This window comes from Athene noctua, chromosome 11 (genome assembly GCF_965140245.1).
Source record: "Athene noctua chromosome 11, bAthNoc1.hap1.1, whole genome shotgun sequence".
NCBI classification, from domain to species: Eukaryota; Metazoa; Chordata; class Aves; order Strigiformes; family Strigidae; genus Athene; species Athene noctua.
Window position 1 is genome coordinate 1218419 of NC_134047.1, and position 19878 is coordinate 1238296.

The following is a 19878-nucleotide window of genomic DNA, read 5'->3' on the forward strand; positions in this document are numbered from 1 at the left end:
CCGGCCATTGGTCCTGCGAGCAGCCGGGGGGAGCCGGCGGGGTCAGAGGGGAGGGCGGGGGAAGGCTTTGCTCGGTGCACACGGCGCTGGCTGTCACCTGGCGCGGGGCTGCAGGTAGGTCACGGGCGGGCAGGCGGAGGGGCCCGGCCCTGCCCGGCGCCTCCCGCTCCGCTCGGTGCCGTCCTATGCCGAGGGGCGGCCGCCGAGCCCCGCGGGCCCGGCCCGGGTGGGAGGCGGTTGCTATGGAGATGTGCTGCGCTCTCTTCCCGCCGCGGCGGCTGGGCCTCCCTGGCCCTTCCCGCCTCCTCCCCGCCACGGCCGGCCCGCCGTCCGCACCGCTCCCCCCAGCTCCCCGTCCTGCCTTCCCGCTCCCCTTGGCCGCATCGCCCCCCTCCCTCGGCCGGCCCTTCTCTAGGCCTGGCTCCCGCACCCCTTTCCTCTTCCTCTCCGCCCCCACCCACCCCCCCACCCCCCACTATGTCCATCTCTTGTTTTTTTCCTCTTTCTTTAGATCCTACCAAAGCTAGACCTTCTCTCCCCAAACTGCTGGACAGCCCTGGCTGGTCGGTGAGCATCTGCTACCCCTCAGTAGGTCGGGCAGAGCGGAGAGCGGAGTCATGGAGGTGCTTGCTTGGGGCGAGTGCTCCAGGCAGAGTAGAGTCCAAACCCCCAAGAAGAACCTTTAGAGTGAGTCAACATACTCTTACATCAGCAGACAGCTCGTCTGATCCCTGGCTTGTTGCAAGATGCAATCTGGGTTTTTCAGGAAAGCTCAGCTCCCTTTTAGCTCCCTGAGGGCTGTGTGCACAGCAGAAGGCCAAAGCTGCCAGCCTTGGTCCAGAAGCTGGGCAGCCGTGTTGGCACAACACTCTGCCCAATTCACTGAGCCTCAGCAGTGCTTTTTTTTCTTGGTGCCTAAACGGCAGCTGAACTCTTATAACAATCTGACTCTGTCCCCTTTTAAAATAGAATGTAATAAAGGGTGGGGTTTGTTCAGCATGCTGAGCTCCAGCTCTGGGGATGGTCCAAGCGGCAGCTGGAGCAACTTCTTTCACTCTTTTCATAAAATATTTTAATGTACCCAATTTTAAAGCAAATAAATTGTCTTCACCACAAGATGCAATCCTCCTCCTGGCCATTTTCACATTTATTCATACATTGTGTGGCTCAGAAATCCACCCAGGTCCCAGAACAGCATTAAACTTCTAAGGCCTGATGCTGAGATGGACAGAATACCTGCAAGTCTTGTTCCTGTCCCTGGCGATTGGGCTTTAAATCTCTCCAAATCAATACCTTAAACGCTGCAGACTTCTGCAATTATGTTGATGGGAACATTAAAATCTGTGTCAAAGGATGATGCTGCAATCCTGTAAATTTAAGCTGATTGATTTTTTTTTGTTGGATGTAGTGGGTTTTTTAATAGATTATGAAGTAAGCAGTGTAAGAAACAGGTTTTACAACTTGTTTTGAATGTAAGTAAGCTTACTTCTCCTTTCACCCATGTCTTCCTTCAGGCTTTTTTATTGCTTTCTGATAAAATCTGCAAAAATAGGAATTGTATATGTTTCTCCTTTCTTAAAGTTTCAGGTGCAAATGTCTAAGCGCATGATTTTTCAGATCTCCTGCTTTGTATGTTTGAGTACTAAAGACAGACTTGTCTTAATTCAAACCCAATTGACGGTTTTGCCTGACCTCAAGATTTTATTTGTGGCACTAACTGGGCACCTTTGTAACAGTCTTTAAGACTGTTGAAAAGAGAGGCCAGACGGGGCCTTTGAACTTTAGCAACTAAACTCAGAGCTATGGAGTTTGGAGGAAGTTTGGGACAAATTAGTGGAGCAGAGGGTGAAAACGCCTGTTAACTGCTGCCCATTCTGCACAGCGTCCTCTGCATGAGGCCTTGTTCTGTCAGTCCTGTACCTATCATTACTACCACGTTCATACACAATAAACACAAACATTCATGTTGTGCTTTAGTCCTCCTACCTGTAGTTCAGCAAGACTGAACCAGGTTAGTATTTGGATAGGAGACCTTCCAGGAGAGTTTACTTGCTGTAGGAAGTAATGTTCACTTAGTACTATTTTTTCCAATACTGAAGTCAGTCTTGAATCTTCTGGTTCTGGGGACAATGAACTGTAGAAATTCCAGCTTTGAATGGAATAAAAGCAAGTTTCTTGATCATTTTTGGTCATGATGGAGCTTTTGGCAGTTTACTGCAGAGTAGGAGAGTATCCTGGCCAAATTCCAACCTGGGTGATTACATTCAGCTGACTGAAAATGAGCAGTGGCTATTGCTGCATTTCACTGTTGAGCAAAGTGATTTCCACATGTGGGCTTAAATTTGTAAAGTGACTTAGGGTAAATCAGAATGAAAAGGGCTTACAGAAATGTCCCTTTAACCTTCATAGTTTATTCTTGAAGGCCCTGTGAGGCTTGTCAGTCTGCTGTCACATTCCTCTAAATGCCAGTGATCCAGCTGCTGGGGCATTGTTTGTGGTGGCTGTACCACGTTACAGAATGGTCTTCAGAACAGTAGTGCTTTTTATAATGCACATACACATCCCCACACATCAGGCAAGGAAACAAACAGAATGGGAGAAAAATAATAAAAGAACTTTTGAAGTTTTCTGTGTTAGAAATTAAAATACTGTGACAGTGCTGTTCAGGCTGATCCGTGGTTGGTGTTTTGCTTTCTAAAAGGCGAAGTGATCCTTTGGTTCAGAAAGGTAGAGAAACACTGATGTAAGATATAGAAGGCAACATGGAAGTGTATTTCCTGTTATATATGTACCCCAATGTATAACAATTTTTTTCTCTCCCTGACTTTCCCTACTTTATTTTGTACCCAGATTTTCTTGCTCCTGTCTGAAATATGCCCTATAACTTCACAAGTTTTCAGAAGACCACTGTGTTTCACTGGGATAGGAATATTGCATCTGCTTCATAGCAGGAGGATGTTATATGTGTTACAGCTTAATTCTGTTCTACTTTAAACCTAGATAAAGAATGAAGACTGTCTGTACAATTTTGATTACCTCTTCTAGGGTTCAAAGAGAGAATCATTTCCCCTGACCTTCATTTGCTAATGGCTCAGCTTGATCTAACTGGTATACAGATAAACTTGCTGTTAAACAAAAATTCCTGTAGGAAGAATCACCTCAATGTCCAAAATTCCTTTGCCCCCGCTGGTATCAGTGGCTCTCTGTAACCATCTAAAAGCCGAACTACGCAAAGTCGTGAGAGCTGTTTACGAGAAGCTTGTATGTGACTGGACAATGCTGCTATCCTCTTGAGAGATGAGACGAAGGACCCTTCACAATGACAGCTCTGCAAGTTCCAAATATGAGAGTCGTGCACACGGAGTTTCATGCATTGTCTCCAGAGTGATCTTCGTTCTTGTTAAGCTAATTTCACCTCTTGTCACAAGTTTTGCTTTTGGGATTTAGACCATCATTAGCCACGGAACTCCTGTGTAAATCATTTTTTTGTTTTTTTTTTTGTTTTTTTCCCTATTTTACACAAAGACTGCTAATAGGACTGTTAGTGGAATAAGTAAAGCCAGTATTCACAGGGTTTAACTTTGCACCAATAGCACCTTTTGCCCCAGAATGCCTTACAAACGCCATACAGCACGCACGTCCCAGTGTACAACTTGTCATGAGATTTCTGTTCACTTAGGCACCACCTTAGCTTCCCAAGCTGACTTTTAGGGACACTGCAGCACATAGCATCTCATACAGTAAGTCAGACGCCAGAGGTGCCTTTCAGGTCCAAGAGCTCTCTCCATGAATGTATTCAGAGCTAAAGAGACCATGCGTGCATCCTGCGGGTTGATGCTGTCCACCTAACAGGAGCATCGTGGAGTGACTGAGGGAATGGCAGAAGGAGGGCACGCTGGCGCTCCTCCTGTCCGGCTCTGGGTGCGACGCGTAGGTGTTTACTGCGATGAGCACCGCAAAACGTGGCTTGTGGCTGCGGAAGAGGCAAGTGTCCTTTGAGCTTCCCAGTGATTGTAGCTTTGCTATTGCAGGTGCCTCTACTGCATTGCCAGTAACTGCCTGCTCTTTTTGTTACTTTCCCCCAGGAGGAAGGTATGCTGAGGGCTCGGATCCAAAGAGTTCAGGTTCCCCTGGGTGAGGCGCTGCGACCCAGCCAGCTCCCCCCATCCCGGCTGCCTCATATGTGGCAGCTGTCCCAGGGTGAGCAGTACAGGGATAGTAACTCTCGCGTTTGGGAGATAGAGCACCATCTCATGGTAAGGATGGTGGCAACAATAGACCATAGTCATGCCTGTTTGTGAAGTCATTTGAGATCCTTGACGGACGGCAAAGGGCTGTTATTTTGTTGAAGTCCATTAGCTCAGCCACAGTAACTGTAGACGTATTGAACTTTTCCTTGTCGCTTACAGCTCGGTGGTGTTGAAGAACTGCTGCTAAAACTCGTGCCTGGTGATTAATCTGGTATGTGTAGATATTACCCCTGCTTTGTACTGTGCTCTGTTTATTCCCAGTCATTCTTTAATATGAATTTTTGTCTTTCAGGAGCAGTGGCTCTAGGAAGATGTCATTGTATATTTTGTACAATAAATGATTCTCTCTCCACTGAAATGCAGCCACCTCTGAGGTGGAAGCAGTTAACACACTGCAACATCACACAAGAGTTTAGGACAGGCAGTGAAGAGGAGTATTGTGTCCAAGTGAAACATCAGGGGGAGTTCTAGGTAGGCAGACTGTAATTGCCCCAAGTGGAGTTTGGCCAGGATGCTGGAAAATATGCCCTAGTGATATTGAAAAGTACTGTGGGCTGATGAATTATCAGAAATTTGAAAGGCAGCACCTCCCTAGCTCCAGGCAGGGCAGGAGCTGAACTGTGGCTCAGAGGGAGCTGAAATCCTACCACTGCTTTTGGTAACAGCAGTGCTTTCCTGTAGAGGTCTCCCATCCAACTACTAGTACCACCAGTTTTTTCTTGTCTTTTGATCTCTCATGGAAGATCACAGTTACAGGTGTCACAGTTACAGAAAGTCAAATTGAGTGTCTGAAATACCGCTTTGTTGGGATTTGAACAAGATGGAGCTGTCCTCCAGTCGGGGGGGGGGGGGGGGGGGGGGGCGGCGGGGATTTCCAAGAGATTTTCTCCTGGAACAAAAAAAAAAAGAAAGGCCTCCTTGTCCTTATGGGACGTACACAACTAAGTTGTTTTTTTGGTTGTTTTTTTAAATGCCTCCTCCAGCTGCAGTTATATGACTGACACCAAATCCTTGGTTGTGTAGAGCTCACAGAGAGGGATTTTACACAAATACATGTTTTAGTATAAGGTCTAGAGGCACAAAAGTGTTAAAAATTAGTCAGCCATGTTAATTTGAATCTTTGCTGGAAAATTTGTGCATCCAAGTAGAAAAAGACACATTTTGACCAGAGAAAAGAAAAATGCCTTTCAAGCCCAGCAACATAAACCTTCTGGTATTCATTGTCCACATTATCATCTTTTAGCCAGACACAGAGAGTTCTTGTGTATGTTGGCAGGCATCTGCAAGCAGCAATAGATATTTTCTGAACAGTCCATGACAGAGAGGGAAACTGGGAGCTCTTTAAAGCCTTAAGACAGTGCCTTGCCCCTCCCTGCCCCCTGAGAAGCACATTGTTTCTACAGTAACATTTTCCTATCATTTTAGTTCTCTGAACATGTCCCAGAAGGATCCCTGCCAGAAACAAGCCTGTGAAATACAGAAATGCTTGCAAGGTACCAGGTGTCATTTTGTCTTTTTGGTGTCTTGATTTTTGGTGGAACTTAATTCTTTTACCTTAACCCTATTCTCCTTCTCCTTGAGAAGAAAGCAAGCAAGCGCATTAGCATCACCTTGCTGCAAAGCAAACAAAATTATCATGTCTGGTTTCAACAGAATTCCCTTGTGTTTGATTGTAAATAATGAGACACCATTAGTACAAAACAGATCATTTGTAACAGTAATGTTGTGCTTATTTTAGTGTTCTCCATGCTGATAGTGAGATCCCATGTGTAGTCTTGGGACTGAGCTGTAGGCGGGGAGAGCTAGACATTATAACAAGCTCTCTTACAGAGTGGGTAGTGAGGTAGTGGGTGGATTGCATCAGAAGACTGCAGAGCTTCTAGCTCCTGGAGTATTTTGAGAGCAGGTCAGACAGATGTCTGTCAGAAACAGGTTAGGTATATTGATCTGACCTCAGGGTATGAGATGGTGACTATTAACTAGTTAAGTATTTTATGGACAGGTAGATGATGTGATGTGTTTTGGGAGCCTGAGTTGGGGAGAGCAGGCTTGTTACTTGCAGAGGACAATATTTTTTAAAAATTCTGATTGTTTCTTGGTAAAGGATTTGCCTTATGGAATGAACAAGACATTCCTCTGTGCCACGGCAGCTCAGCCATATGGAAACTCTTCCTAGCTCACCTGGTGGAGCCCTTAGCCAGCATGCTCTGAGCTTCACCTGAGAATAACTAACGGTGTTAGCCCAGGGAGCTAGCATTAGCAGGGAGTTAGCGGAGGCTAGTGACACCACAGCTAAAATTAGCCAGGCCAGTTCCACAGCAACTCGTTTCCACCTTTAATTTCTTTGCAGGCTACAAGCAAGTTAGCTAAAATATAGCAGGGAGGGAGGAGGGGTCTTTCCAGGGAAGCAGAGGGATAGCTTTGCAAGCTGCAGCAAACAGTGACTGCAATCTGTGCAGGTAATAATACAACAACCCCAGTGACTGGAGAGGAGCATGGGAGGAAAAGCATCTGGGAAAAAGTAGTGGAAAGTAGTAATCCATCATTGGTAGATGTCTGTCTTTCCCAAGATTGTTTTTTGGAAGCTGTGTTCAGCTCAAAGCAATGGCTCAAACAACCCTCTCTACACATCCCCGGTATTTGTCTATACATGACCTTTTACTGTCTTCATGGTTTGGAGCATTCTCCCATGAAGGGCTGCCTTCTCTCCCCACAGTAGCCGCACTTAAAAGCTAATGTTTGACCCTGTTTTGGTCCCATCTGTGACAATGTTCTTTTTATAATATTCATGGAAGTGACTCCAAGAGTTTTACCTGTGTAGGTTTGTGTACAGATGTGATCTGAGTGGTTAAGTGTTAGCAAAGCAGTTCTTTGCTACGTGCACTGTCTGCTGCTTCTGTAGCTATCATTTTGCAGTGGTGGTGTTCACGTACTGTCGTGCTGTGGAGTTGTCTAAGTTGCACAGATGAAGCAGCTGAGCTGACAGACAGTAAAGCATTTTTTTCCCTGTAAGAATTAATGTGATAGAGGGTGTATACAGAGCCTTAACTGACAAATATGCAGAGACAGTGTACACAGTGCAGAGGATGGAGGGTGGAAGCAGGACCTCTGGGAGATGCTGGCTTTTCAAAGGCTGGTTTTGGACTGGATCATTGTTCCAAAAGATCTTGCCTGCTTCCTCTGTGAGACTGAATTCCCACTGTGAATCTCTTGTGTTTTGCTATCCATTGTCTAACTAACCTGTTGTGTTTTTCAGTAATGCATCCCTGACAGATAGCAGGGTGTGCCTGTTTGTAGTCACAGTCCTAGAAACAAACCTGCACAGGCAGAGGAACAGTTAGGTGAGCCTTGGAGCACTCATCATCTGCAGAGAGACATTATCTGTCCTCTCCAAGGCCTGCCATGCCTCCCAGGCTGCCAGCGTGCACAAAGCAGTGACATCACTATTAATTTTTCTCAGGGGTGATCTCTGCTTGTGTTACAGGTCACTCACCCAGCCAATTGGGGAACTCAGCCCTGCGATCAGAGCAGGCTGGCTTGCTTGTTAATTGTAAGGCATTCGCTGCTGCTTGCTGGGCTGTCCAGCAGGTGCTGTGTTTGTCTCACATCGGGTTGCTGTTGCTTCTTTTAGTCTCAAAAATCAGTGGCAGGTGCAAGGGGGTGAATGCAGCTGTGTAGTTTTTGTGTAGCTCATCCAAGGCAGAGCGAGTAGCTCTGCACACCGTGTGCTTCTACACAGACACACGGGTAGTTATTCATTCAAGCCGCAGACTCAGTCTGCTCACGTACCTGCAGGGCTCCTCTCTGAGAGCCAGGTAGGCAGCCCTGCAAAGCACTGTGGGCTTTGCCACGACAGTGGCAGCCGGCAAAGCACTAGGGCACAAAGGATGCTGGACAAATCACCTGTGTCCTGCAGTGCCTGAACCTGCCCGCACAGTGAAATCTCTCCAGGCCTGAAACAGGCAATGTGGAGAGAGAGTACAGAGCTGGGCGTAGCTGTGCCATGCACAAAGGTGTGAGCCCAGTCCTCCCAGACTAGGAGCTCATTTAGCCCCGTGTCCCAGTTCCAGCAGTGTCCAAGACGGGAAGCCCAGGAAGGAAAGTGAGTGGAGGTCAAGTAACAGTTGTGTGGCTAAGGGACCTCCCAAGCTAGAGCTGGGACCTTTGTGTGGAAGGTGGTCATGTCACTGGCTCTGTGCAGCTGGATTCAGCTGCTGGTGTCTGGCTAAACATTCCTTTCAGTGTGCTGCCTGCTTTGGTCACGCTGCAAAGCTCCAGCCTGCCCACAACAGGCCATCAGCAGGAGGCTGGCAGTCATGCTCCTTGCCCCTTCTTTTTACAAACGCTGCAGGGTGCGCGTGTCCCTGTTTATACCATGTCCTCTTTGGATGCTCTTATATTTACATCCAGCTGTAAACCTTATAGTGACAGTGCTGGGTTGAAGACCATGCATGACAAGATCCAGCTTAAAAGCACAGAGGATAAAGAAAGGAAGGATTGAAGGGCGACAATAAAGGAAATCTCATTCTTACTGTAGTGAGATGTGATAGCTATAAACTGAGAGCAGTTTTTGTAGAGCAGAAAAAGGTTGTAAGCAGGTTTTGATTTTCAGAGAAACAGGCTGTCCAGCAGCTGAAGGGTTGGGCTAGATGTGTCCCCTCTGGGGACAACCTGTTCCCCTCTGCAGACAGTCTCTCCTTCTTATTTTCCAGTGAACAACTACATGGAGTCTAAATGTGAAACTGTGCTTCAGGAAATGCGGAAGTGCTGCGCCCGGTACCCCAAGGGCCGATCCATCTGTTGTTCAGGGTTTGAGAAAGAAGAAAGGGAGAGAGAAAAGTTTAAGGCGACTTCAGAAGGAATTCTCCCACCACCTCAGTAACACAGTGCAGCTCCAGCAGGTGCCGGAGCACAGACTGACCTGTGGAGCTTGTGTGTGTTTTTTCAAGCCTTCTTTAGACTTTAAGAAAAGCCAGATCGCTCCTAGAACACACCGTCCGGCACACCAAAAAGTATAATGCAGTACCAATAGATGGCCTGGTTAACAGACTTTATTTTCTGTACCAAAACATCATCTACATTGTCTTTGCATCGCACCTGTGTCTGTGAAAAGTCAACTTGATGTTTTTAGAATGCTTACCTTACTCTAATCCCTCCTTGCTCTCAAAATGGAGAACTGGAACCAAGTTATTCTGGCTTCTGGAGCGAGAGGTACAGGAAATGAGCTCAGAAGAGTGAGTGAGTTTAAGCGTGACACATGAAACAAGCCCATCTTGACACAGCAAAGGTCATCATGTTCCAGATATTTGCCTGTCCAGTGGTTCAAGCTCAAGAATGGGAATCAGGTCTGGGGATTGTTCCTAGGTCTTGCATAGATCATGAGTGACTACAAGTCACTTTGCCTAAGTGCCTCACTTTCCCACTGGACAGACTTTTGGTTACTTTCTATTTGAATTGCCTACACGCTGCTATTTGCATGACAGAGATGTTACAGGAACATTATTTCAGGGATTGCTACAGGAATAGGGTTTTTTTTAAAAAAAGCAATATTCATTTGAAAGATCTGACTGTTGATATAAAATTTATAAATTTATGTATAATTGAACACCTTTAAGCAATATGTTATGAACCCAGCGTAGTTCAACCTGCTGGTACCCAGAGGCCTGTCACAAAGCCCTGGGCTAGATCCAAGAACTGATTTAGGTGCCGCTTACTGAACAAGCACTTGTAGGCACTTGCTTTCAACACAGCATTCTAGACTCACTCACAAGCCAGCTGTGTCTGGACCCCAGAGAGAGATGGCTTTTCAGATGCTCTCACCCATGCAGCAGAATTTCCTGTGACCTGTAGGAAGAGCTGAGCAGACAGGTTCCTGCATCACCCTTCAGAGCTGCCTATGTCTCTCTGTCCCCTGTAGCAGCAGTCCAGGCACCTCAGCAGGTGCCAAGTCCATCACAGGGCCTAGGCACCTAAATACCAGAGTATGAACCCACTAGGCCCCTAACTCTGTCGTTAGATCTAGCCGTAAAGGACTTTTGTGCTGTGATCAAGTACAACTTATGAAATACAGCTTCTATAAACAGACCACTGTAGCCTAGGCACAATAGTTGAGTGTATTGAAGCCTAGAAGAGCAAACCATCTGTATTCACTGCTCTGAAATACCATGACACAAAATAAACGACTGGAACAAATTGTAGTCTCGGTTTGGTTGTTTATTGAGAATACAACATCGCTGCAAGCCGGGCAGCTTGGCTGCCACTCACTGTCCAGAGCTACATGTGATAGCATGTTTAAATATAAGCTGCTTGGTATTTTTACAACCAAGGTCAGAATAATTCAGGGCTAGCCTTCCCTTTCCACCCCCCTTCCCCCACTCCACAGAAAACCCTTAAGACAAAAATAGGGGAGTTAGAATTCTTGACAAGTAGGGGGAAAGTGAAGCTTTTTTACTTGAAGACAAGTAAGGGAAAGTGAAGCAGGTCAAAACACTTGACAAGTAGCTCATTTTTCCCTTTGTGAGCAGGAGCAGCAGAAAATCACTAATAGGTGATTAAAAAATACCACCAAAAAAAAAAATATTTAGGTTTCTGTTGTGCCTATTGGAAAGATAAGCCTCGTCTCCATGCCCATTTCTACTCGGGTGGAGCCAACTTGCTCAGCAGGGAGGCTCTGAAGCCAGGCTGGCAGCAGCATCACCTCCTGCCCCAGAAGCATCCCACCTATTTGGAACACAGGTGATGGGTGCCAGGGTCATCACGGAGAGGGATTTGTTAAGGCAGCCCACGGTTACCTGCAGAGACCTCATACTACCAGCCTGGTGGTAACTGCTCCCCTGGGTCAACTGCAACAGATGGGGCAAGACAAAACCATGCTGGTTCCCAAGAAGTCAACAGATCTTGCACACAGAAGCTATTAGAGCAAAACTGTTTAATAAAATATCACTTCAACAAGCATTTACATACAATATATAAAAAGACTTTAAAAGCCTAGTGTGTTTTAAACCTTCTCATACTGGAACAGATGCCAGAAGTTGTTGAAACAAGACCAAGAGGAGCTGGGGGGGGCGGGAGGGGGAACACCTCATCTTGGCACCTGCAACAATGAAAATGCATCCCCACAGAGGTTGATTCAGCATCAAAGCTTCCAGTATGGGCCCACAGCACCAAACAATGCCAGCTGTGAGCCTGATACTGGGCACAGGAAAAAGATTTGCCAGATGCTGATGTTCTTGTGCATTCCCTGCCTGCATTCACATCAAACTCAACATGACTTTGTTTCCCCTTCCAGCAGCAACTGAGGCATTTTAGCTCCCTCTCTGGGCCATTTCTCTCCGTAGCAGCAAGTCAGGTCCCTGTGGAGCAGAGGCCAGTACACCCTTCTTCCCCCCGGCTGGGAGGAAACAGTGGCTTGTTTGAGCCTGAAAAACATGCCTACAGTCTGTTAATGATTTACTTTGAGCTTTATCGTTGGAGGAAGCCTTGTGGAGATTAGTGAGTCTCAGAAGTTGTGCTCACCAAGCAGAGGGGCAGCAACACTATTTTCCTACAGAAACAAGAGCTACCCTGTAGCACAAACATATCAATTCATGCAGGTTCAGCCCTGTGGGGTTCCTGAAAAACAAAACAAAACAAACCTAAACCAAAAAAACCCACCACCATCATGTCACTCAAACACCAGTTTACTGAATTATATACTGATTTGCTGCACCACATCACTGCTGCTGTCCTGGATGACTTTTAGGACATGAGCCCAGCTGCTCCTTCACTCTCCTTGGCCACATATGGCAGGACAGGAACAAAGATACCACCTTCTGTTTCCTGATTACCTGCAGCCTCTTTTCAGATGCTGAAGGTGAGAAAGCCTCACCTAAATCAATGTTGCTACACTGACACTTCCACCAACAGAGCTGAAAGAAAATTAACAACTGCAAGTGCTCATCCCAAACCCTCTGGTGGAAGAACACAGGGTTCCAGTTCTTGCAGCAGCTCTCGGGGGAAGATCCCTATTTCCAGGCCTTCTGAGAGCAGCAGCGGGTGATCAGAAAGGCATTACGCAGCACTGGAGATGGGGTGCAGCTGCTGAGGCGGGTGCTGCATCCCCATTACCCACGCATGTCCTCATTCCCTAGCATGTTTCCCACTGAAGGATGGGCTTTCACATAAAAAAAACCATTCTTGGCAAGAACTCCTGCATGTACCTGCTGGAGGACATCAGCACACTGTCACGCAAGGCCCCGCACTCTGGAAGACAGTAATGCCACCCAGGACAGCCAATGCAGAACACCTCTAAGGGACTTTTTTTTAAATTTATTTTTCTCTTGTAGGTTAGAGTTCTGCTCTGCACACAGCCGCACTGGGCCAGACTGTCCAAAACCAGCTGAGCTCTGCATCCGGGCTGCCTCATCACCAGCAGAAGGGCTGCAGCTGGTGGAATTAAGCAAGCAGCTTTTTTTGTGGAAATGGTGAATGCAAAGAAGGAAAGAACATAACCAAGGCAGAAACATGGAAATGAGCCATTCCCAATCCCACCTGTTTTTCCCAACAGTTTTGTCATTTCAGTTACTTGCAGAGACCAGGGAAATGGAATTGGTGCTCTGCAGAGACAGGTAAAGGACTGCACTCCAGGTTTCACATCCTCCCCTGCCACCATTCCAGTAGAGCTGGCAATGGTACAATGTACCCAAACAGGGGTGCATTGCCTGTCTACAATCCTGTCCCACATGGTTATAGCTCTAAGTGCATCACCAGCACCAAAGTGGCCAGAGAAGGTCACCATAGACCTGGAAACACCAGTCTGAGGCCCAAGGTGACTTGGAGTAAGTGGCACAGCTGAAAGTAAAGGGCCTGCAGCAGCCAGCCCAGCAGAGGCAGGCCCAGCAGGCTGGAAGCCCATACACCACAGGAGAGCGCCTCAGAGCAGGACAAAGGGCCAGCAGTCAGCTCCTGGGGCAGAAAGGCCTCTACAGCACAGGAAGCTTGGTGACTCAGACACATGATGAGGAAAGGGCTGGAGAGTCACCCCCAGTGCTCAGCTTCCATTGGCAGTGCCAGTGCTGCAATTCCAGTAAGGGGTATAAATAACAGCAGGGGAGAAGCCAAATGCTCATCTACATGCAGTGCAATGGCAGGGGGAGGGCAGGAGAACCCCCAGCACCACACAGAGCATGAACATACTCCTTTATCCACCTGTCCCAGACACAGCCCAGGCTGTCCCCTGACACTTCTGCATCCACCCCAGGACAGCCAAGCACATCTTGGATTGCACACACCATCTCTGTGCAGAGGGAAGCACAGGCTTTCCAGGTACCAGCTCAGAAAAAGTGTAAGCTAAACAGCAGTGAACAGCTGACAGCTGTTGTACACATATACTGGCAGACAAATGTACACGTAACAGCCCTGAGCACCCAGGAAGAAGTGCATTTAAGACATTTCTCTGCCACTATGTGTTTATGAGGCTGCAACTCATCAGAAAATTTGGGGCTGGGCATATTTGGTGGGGAAAGGAATTGCAATGATACACAGAGTCATAAGCTTTCAGACCGATCCCAGCACCCTAACAGCCCAGACAGAGGAAAAAGTTGGAAATCAGAAGCAGCACTGTAAGAAATAAGGGCTGAAACCTGTGAGCAGAAGGGACTGAGCCTGTTGGCAACATCCTTTGACTTCTAAGTGAGAAAGAACAGCAGTAGAGGCGGGCAGGGGAGGCTGGGCATGAAGGGAGAGCTGAGTGCAGTTTCTAGGACGCCATTCCGAGCAGGAATCCTCCAGCAAACCCTCCAGTCAGGATAACATTCTTCTTCAGAAATATGATCACCTAAGCAGGGGAGAGAAGAGCCAACAGTGTTCAACAACAGCAGGTCACCCACCCACCCTCCCCATACGAAGATATCCCTCAGGCTGCTCTCCGAGGTGAGTGATGCTCAGGGAGAGGCCAGTGCTCAGGTCTACAAAAGTATCTTACCTAACGCCCTCCCCTCCCTAATCTCCCCACTGCAGGTACAGCTCCTGACTGACCCGGTCCCAGGGTCGACGGGATCCTCTGAGAGCTGCAGTCCGAGCCTACATGTTCCAGGGCTCTCTCACAACCTGCACAGCCAGGCTGACAGAAGGAACTGCTGACTGCCCGTGCCAGATCAGGGTACAGCAGAGTCCAGGGTAACCAGGTCACTCTGCTGCCACATCTGCTTAGCTTTTCTTTCAGACTAGAGAGACACTTCTCCCCACAACCCCAGCATGTTTTCTCCTAACCCCAAGGAATTTGCAGCAACACATGGTGAGCTGGCGTCATGCCTAAAAACCACCCTGTCTGTCTCAAACATGCACAGATAGAATCAGGTTGGAAAAGATCCTTAAGATCATCAACTCCAACCATTAACCCAATACTGCCACATCTACACGTCTTTTAAATACCTCCAGGGATGGTGACTCAACCACTTCCCTGGGCAGCCTGTTCCAACGCTTGACAACCCTTTCAGTGAAGAAATTTTTCCCAATATCCAATCTAAACCTCCCCTGGTGCAACCTGAGGCCATTTGTTCTCATTCTATCACTTATACTTGGGAGAAGAGACCGACCCCCACCTTGCTACAACCTCCTCTGGGGTAGCTGTAGAGAGTGATAAGGTCTCCCCTGGGCCTCCTTTTCTCCAGATTAAATAACCCCAGTTCCCTCAGCTGCTTCTCGTAAGACTTGTGCTCCAGACCCTGCACCAGCTCTGCTGCTCTTCTCTGGACACGCTCCAGCACCTCAATGTCTTGTAGTGAGGGGCCCAAAACTAAACCCAGTCATGGAGGTGCGGCCTCACCAGTGCCGAGTCCAGGGGGACAATCCCTTCCCTGTCCCTGCTGGCCACGCTATTCCTGATACAAGCCAGGATGCTGTTGGCCTTCTCAGCCACCTCAGCACACTGCTGGCTCACATTCAGCAGCTGTCGACCAGCACCCCCAGGTCCTTTCCCACCAGGCAGCTTTCCAGCCTCTCTGCCCCAAGCCTGTGGTGTTGCAGGGGGTTGTTGTGACCCAAGTGCAGGACCCAGCACTGAGCCTTGTTGAACCTCGTACAGTTGGCCTTGGCCCATAGATCCAGCCTGTCCAGATCCCTCTGCAGAGCCTTCCTACACTTCAGCAGATCAACACTCTCACCCAACTTGGTGTCACCTGTAAACTTACTGAGGGTGCACTTGATCCCCTGATCCAGATCACTGATAGATACTGAACAGAACTGGCGCCCGTACTGAGCCCTGGGGGACACCACTTGTGACCAGCTGACAACTGGGTTTAACTCCGTTCACCACAACTCTTTGGGCCTGGCCATCAGCCAGTTTTTTACCCAGTGAAGAGTATGCTCGTCCAAGCCAGGAGCAATTTCTCCAGGAGAATGTTGTGGGAAACAGTGTCAAAAGATTTACTAAAGTCTAGGCAGACATCCACAGCCTTTGACATTTCTCCGGTTTTGCTGTCACGCAAGCATTCCCTCCCTGTATTTGCACAATGAAAGATCTATAAGAGCCCAGGAGTCAATCCCATTTTCTGCTGTCCCTCCAGCTAAGCACCTGGACATGCCCTAGGAAAAGTTTTCTCACCTCATCCACTCTGCTTTTCACTTGTGGAGACATTTTGTTACCACTGCTATGAAATTTCAGCTGCTGCTTGGCTTTGTTCACATCCCGTTCTACTAGCTTCCAGTCCACTTTGATGTATCCCGTGTGGTTTGCAATCTAGAGTGTTGAGGGGTGGAAAGAAAGTTCCTGGAGTAAGGTCCTGCATGACCATGGCTAAACAGACCCTCTTGCCTACCCCCCTTCCCTGACCACAGTCACCTCCCACACCCTGGTCCAGTGGCCTGAGAGGATGAGCACACTAGCTTTAAAATTGGACAAAGGACCATCCCTGCAGCTGTATTCACTGTCCTGTAACATGTGTCTCCTACAGTAATCCCATAACAGCAGTGCACACATCACAGCTTAGCCAATTTCAGCCTCTATTCTCTAATGTAGCTGGCATCACCGCCCCCTCGCAACTGCCACATATATCGTTGGGACTCACTGCAACTCTTCTGGACACAGCTAATTATAGCCTGTTCCTCTCTAAATATTTTATCTGGTCAGGATGATTCAGCAGTGAAACTCTCGCTGGCTTTCAGCAGAAAAAGCAGAGCCAGAAGAGCGGGGAGAATGAGTCACACATGAGACCATGCCTGAGAAGGAAACAAATAAGACTGCTGAGCCCGGCCTGAGAGCTGCTCTGCCTCCTGCAGGATGTACGAGCTAGACAGCTCCATCCGAGCAGCAACCCTCAGTGCCAGGTTTCTTGGAAACCAGGAGACATGGTTGAGGAGAGAGAGCGCTCTGTTTCTCTGCTCTTCCCCAATGCCTTACAGAGAGCCCTATCTGTGCTGGCCTGACTCCTCAAGTAGCCAGGCTGATGGGGAGCACAGCACAGGCATGGACAAATCCATCTCAACACCCCAGGCTGTTCCTGCAGGGACACCATCTTCACAGGCACTTCTGACCAGGCGGTCCTGCAGCAGCAGCGCGGTGTGCCGCAGCTGAAGGCTGCCTCCTGCTTCACTCGGGTGCCCCTGCACTAACAGCCCCTACGTGCCTTTGGCCTGGCCTTTGTTAGCAGACCCTGAGCAGACAGCACACACACTGATACTGCTCTGCTGCTGCATCTGTGTACCCCGGGGAGCACGCCCTTGACATCACGGCCACACAGAGCTCCTGGCACAGCAGGGAACTGGCCTCACATGTCCCAGTGACCACCAGACAGCCCTTCGTCCCCAACAACACAGTTCTTGGAGAGCCTGACCCACTGTTCATACACACCTGGAGTAGGAAAAAACCACCTCCCACTGCTGTCGCTGCCAGCTTTCCAACTTTCTGGAAGATGAATCCAGTACACCTACAAATCAACCAGGATTCAGTCAGGAGGATGAGCTATCAAACACACACACGCATGCTTCCCACAGACAAGGCTGCCTTTGGCAGTAATTACCCAAGACTCAGAGTCAGCCTGATGAACAGCAGAAGAAACCCACATGCAGCCAAGAGAGAAAAAAAAATTTGAGCCCAGCCAAAAGTGATGCTTTACAGCTTTTTCCTTCTCACTATCACATTTCAGCCTTTTGCAGTTTTGATTCTTATCTCTTCAACATTAACCTTCTCCCAAAAGAGTATTTGGAAACACACAATTTCACCAAAATCAACAAGTGATTTTAGCTTTTTTTTTTTTTTTAAACTTGTATCATCTCTGAAAGGAAACCAGGCAGCACATTTGCTGCTGCTTGATGACAGAGCAGGGGCAGCAGATCACAAGGCGAGCTTCTTTGTTGCCCAAACAACTGCTTACTTTTCATTACTCAGAAGAGAAGAATGCTGAAGCAAGCAGACAGCAGTGGTCTAAAGCTATACTGGTCTCCAAACTGGGTTACACGTTCTCAACATGAAAGACATTGCTGCAGCCACCGGAACTCAAGCAAGCACCACCCCATTACTCAGTCATTCAGCAAAGGCCTAGTGTATTGTATCACCCAAAACAGACTTTACTTTGACCACAGTTTCCTTATCAACATTGCAAAACAACAGAGCAACCTGCTCTTACCCATTTCTGAATACGTACACTTAGTGAAGATATGAGAGGTGGCAAGCTCATATTTTTATCAGAAAATGAAGATTTGTCATACACTTTGAAATGATTACCCCTCTGCTATACGAAGACAGGCAGGGCAAGAACCAAAGCAGTGTGATTACACCAAATTTTCGACCCAAACAATGCTGCTGCAAGAATGAAGTTGCAAATAAAGTCACAAGCCACCAGCCCCAGCACTTGCTACAAGCAACATGAAACCCCAGGAACCGTGCCCACAGATGTGATAAGCCACCTCCACAGGAAGATTCTGTGCAGATGCCTTAAGTACATCCACCTCCAGGGAAGAAGGTACCCTTGTTCCAAGAGGCTCACATGTGTCTGTCATAAATTCAACACCACCACTTTATGTCAGAAGTTAAGAGAATTATCTCACCTCAAAAATAAAAGCCTGATGCCATTTTCTTCCCTAGAAGATGGTCTCAGGTCCTTAGCTCCACATTAGAGACAGCTTTAAAGACCTCCCACAGTTCAGCAGACCATGCCAGGGCACAGTGGGCTGAGCAAGCTGGACATCTGCCTTCTCTGAAAGGCTGCCAAATGACCACCTGCACCCATCAGCATGTTCCCAAAAGCCTGGCTAGTGCCCGCAGGCATCCTGCCTGCCACGAGCAGCAGTGGCAACCCCAGCACATCTTACCATCCCGTGACCCCTCCGATCACCAGCTGCGTGGCCACATTATACTTCTCAGCGCTCGACCCCGAGCTGGGGGCGAAGACCTTGCGCCACCAGGGCCGGTTCTTGGTGTACTCCGCCAGGTCCAGCACGTTGAACGAGTCCTCCTTCACACCTGCAGGCACCTGGAGAGGCTTAGTGCCGGGACCGCTGTCCCACAGCCCCCTGCCAGCTGCCCAGGGCCTCCCCGGGGACACAGGACCCCAGCCCAGTCACACGGCCCACGGGGCCTGGCACTGCCCCGGGCCTCGGGGAACCCTCAGGCCCTACAACCTCCCCGGGGGCCCCAGACCCCCTCGGGCCTCGTCACCGGCACCCCTCGCCCCCCTCGGTACTGCCGCAGGTCACGTCACTGAGGAAGGGGCGCGGGCTGAGGAGCCCTGTCCCAGCAGCCGCTCCCAGAGCGTCCCGCGGCGGTTCGGGCCCTGAGGCGGTGCCAGGCCCCGGTACCGGCCGCCGCCTGTTGCCAATGGAAACAGGCCCCGCTCTCCGCCGGGCGGGGGGCGCGAGCTGGGGGAGCCGGGGACCCGGCCGCCAGGGAGAGAGAGGGGGGGGGCGACGCGACGCGACGCGACACCGCCCGCCCCGTCCCGTCCCGCCCCACCTCCGCTCGGCACCGCCATGGCCCCGCTGAGCTCCGCTCGCCGCCGCCACAGCGTCCCGCCGCCACGTGACCAGCTGCGCAGGCGCGGCCCCGCCCCCGGCGCGGCCCTAGGAGGAGGAGCGCGGGGCGGAGCGGCGGCCCGGCGGGTCCCCTCGGACCCGGTGCCGTGTGTGGCCCTGCCGGGGGGTGTCCCGGGCGGACCGGCTCAGCGCAACACGAGCGGCCCTGTGGCACCCAGGGGAGGGTCAAAGCGGATACCTTGCTGTGCCCTCTGCAGCTCCCTGCCAGGAGGGGGCAGAGAGGGGGGATGAGTCTCTGGAGCCAAGGACCCAGCGCCAGGCCCCGAGGGAATGGCCTCAAGCTGCCCAGGGCAGGGTCAGGCTGGCTCTGAGGAAGGATTTCTGTGCAGAAGGGGCTGTTGGGCGTTGGAATGGGCTGCCCAGGGCAGGGGGGGAGTCCCCGGGATCCCTGGAGGGGTTGAAGAGTCGGGCTGAGCCAGCGCTGAGGGATCTGGGGGAGTTGGGAATGGTCAGAGTGAGGGTCATGGTTGGGCTGGAGGAGCTTCAAGGGCTTTTCCAAGGAAAATTCTGTGGGACTCCCAAGAGTATCTTGAAGGCCTCCTAAAGCCTGTGGCAGTTCGCTCCCTCTGACATGGGAGGCTCTCGCTTGGGTGCCAGCTGTCACTCCACAGAAACAGCACCT

At 49.5% G+C, this 19878-nt stretch overlaps 3 protein-coding genes across 12 annotated transcripts; 2 read left to right on the forward strand and 1 right to left on the reverse strand.

The window, feature by feature from the left end:
• The first annotated feature begins 88 nt into the window (after nucleotides 1–88).
• On the forward strand, nucleotides 89–9099 carry MTCP1 (mature T cell proliferation 1). Of its 6 annotated transcripts, none has more exons than XM_074915535.1 (6): nucleotides 89–114; nucleotides 512–567; nucleotides 2851–3984; nucleotides 4086–4256; nucleotides 4410–4461; nucleotides 5676–5739. In XM_074915535.1, exons 3-5 carry the CDS (start codon nucleotides 3877–3879, stop codon nucleotides 4455–4457), a joined length of 327 nt encoding a protein of 108 aa, XP_074771636.1. In that variant the 5' UTR covers nucleotides 89–114; nucleotides 512–567; nucleotides 2851–3876; the 3' UTR covers nucleotides 4458–4461; nucleotides 5676–5739. The 6 variants fall into 6 exon arrangements, with proteins under 6 accessions (XP_074771636.1, XP_074771637.1, XP_074771638.1 ...); XM_074915536.1 differs by having other exon boundaries at nucleotides 90–114; nucleotides 3001–3984; XM_074915537.1 differs by having other exon boundaries at nucleotides 91–114; nucleotides 3046–3984.
• On the forward strand, nucleotides 89–11038 carry CMC4 (C-X9-C motif containing 4). 4 transcript variants are annotated; one of them, XM_074915541.1, is made up of 4 exons: nucleotides 89–114; nucleotides 512–567; nucleotides 5676–5743; nucleotides 8963–11038. In XM_074915541.1, exons 3-4 carry the CDS (start codon nucleotides 5686–5688, stop codon nucleotides 9130–9132), a joined length of 228 nt encoding a protein of 75 aa, XP_074771642.1. In that variant the 5' UTR covers nucleotides 89–114; nucleotides 512–567; nucleotides 5676–5685; the 3' UTR covers nucleotides 9133–11038. The 4 variants fall into 4 exon arrangements, with proteins under 4 accessions (XP_074771642.1, XP_074771640.1, XP_074771639.1 ...); XM_074915539.1 differs by lacking the exon at nucleotides 89–114 and having other exon boundaries at nucleotides 564–687; XM_074915538.1 differs by lacking the exons at nucleotides 89–114; nucleotides 512–567 and adding an exon at nucleotides 4410–4461.
• Nucleotides 11039–11161: 123 nt separating this feature from the next.
• Nucleotides 11162–19267, reverse strand: FUNDC2 (FUN14 domain containing 2). Of its 2 annotated transcripts, XR_012634386.1 has the most exons (6): nucleotides 19177–19267; nucleotides 18537–18687; nucleotides 17077–17152; nucleotides 15832–15966; nucleotides 13871–14064; nucleotides 11162–11861 (listed from the first exon to the last, which is right to left on the reverse strand). XR_012634386.1 is itself a non-coding variant. In XM_074915530.1 (5 exons), exons 1-5 carry the CDS (start codon nucleotides 19193–19195, stop codon nucleotides 13987–13989), a joined length of 459 nt encoding a protein of 152 aa, XP_074771631.1. In that variant the 5' UTR covers nucleotides 19196–19267; the 3' UTR covers nucleotides 11162–13986. The 2 variants fall into 2 exon arrangements, 1 of the variants encoding a protein (XP_074771631.1); XM_074915530.1 differs by having other exon boundaries at nucleotides 11162–14064.
• Between the last annotated feature and the right edge of the window lie 611 nt (nucleotides 19268–19878).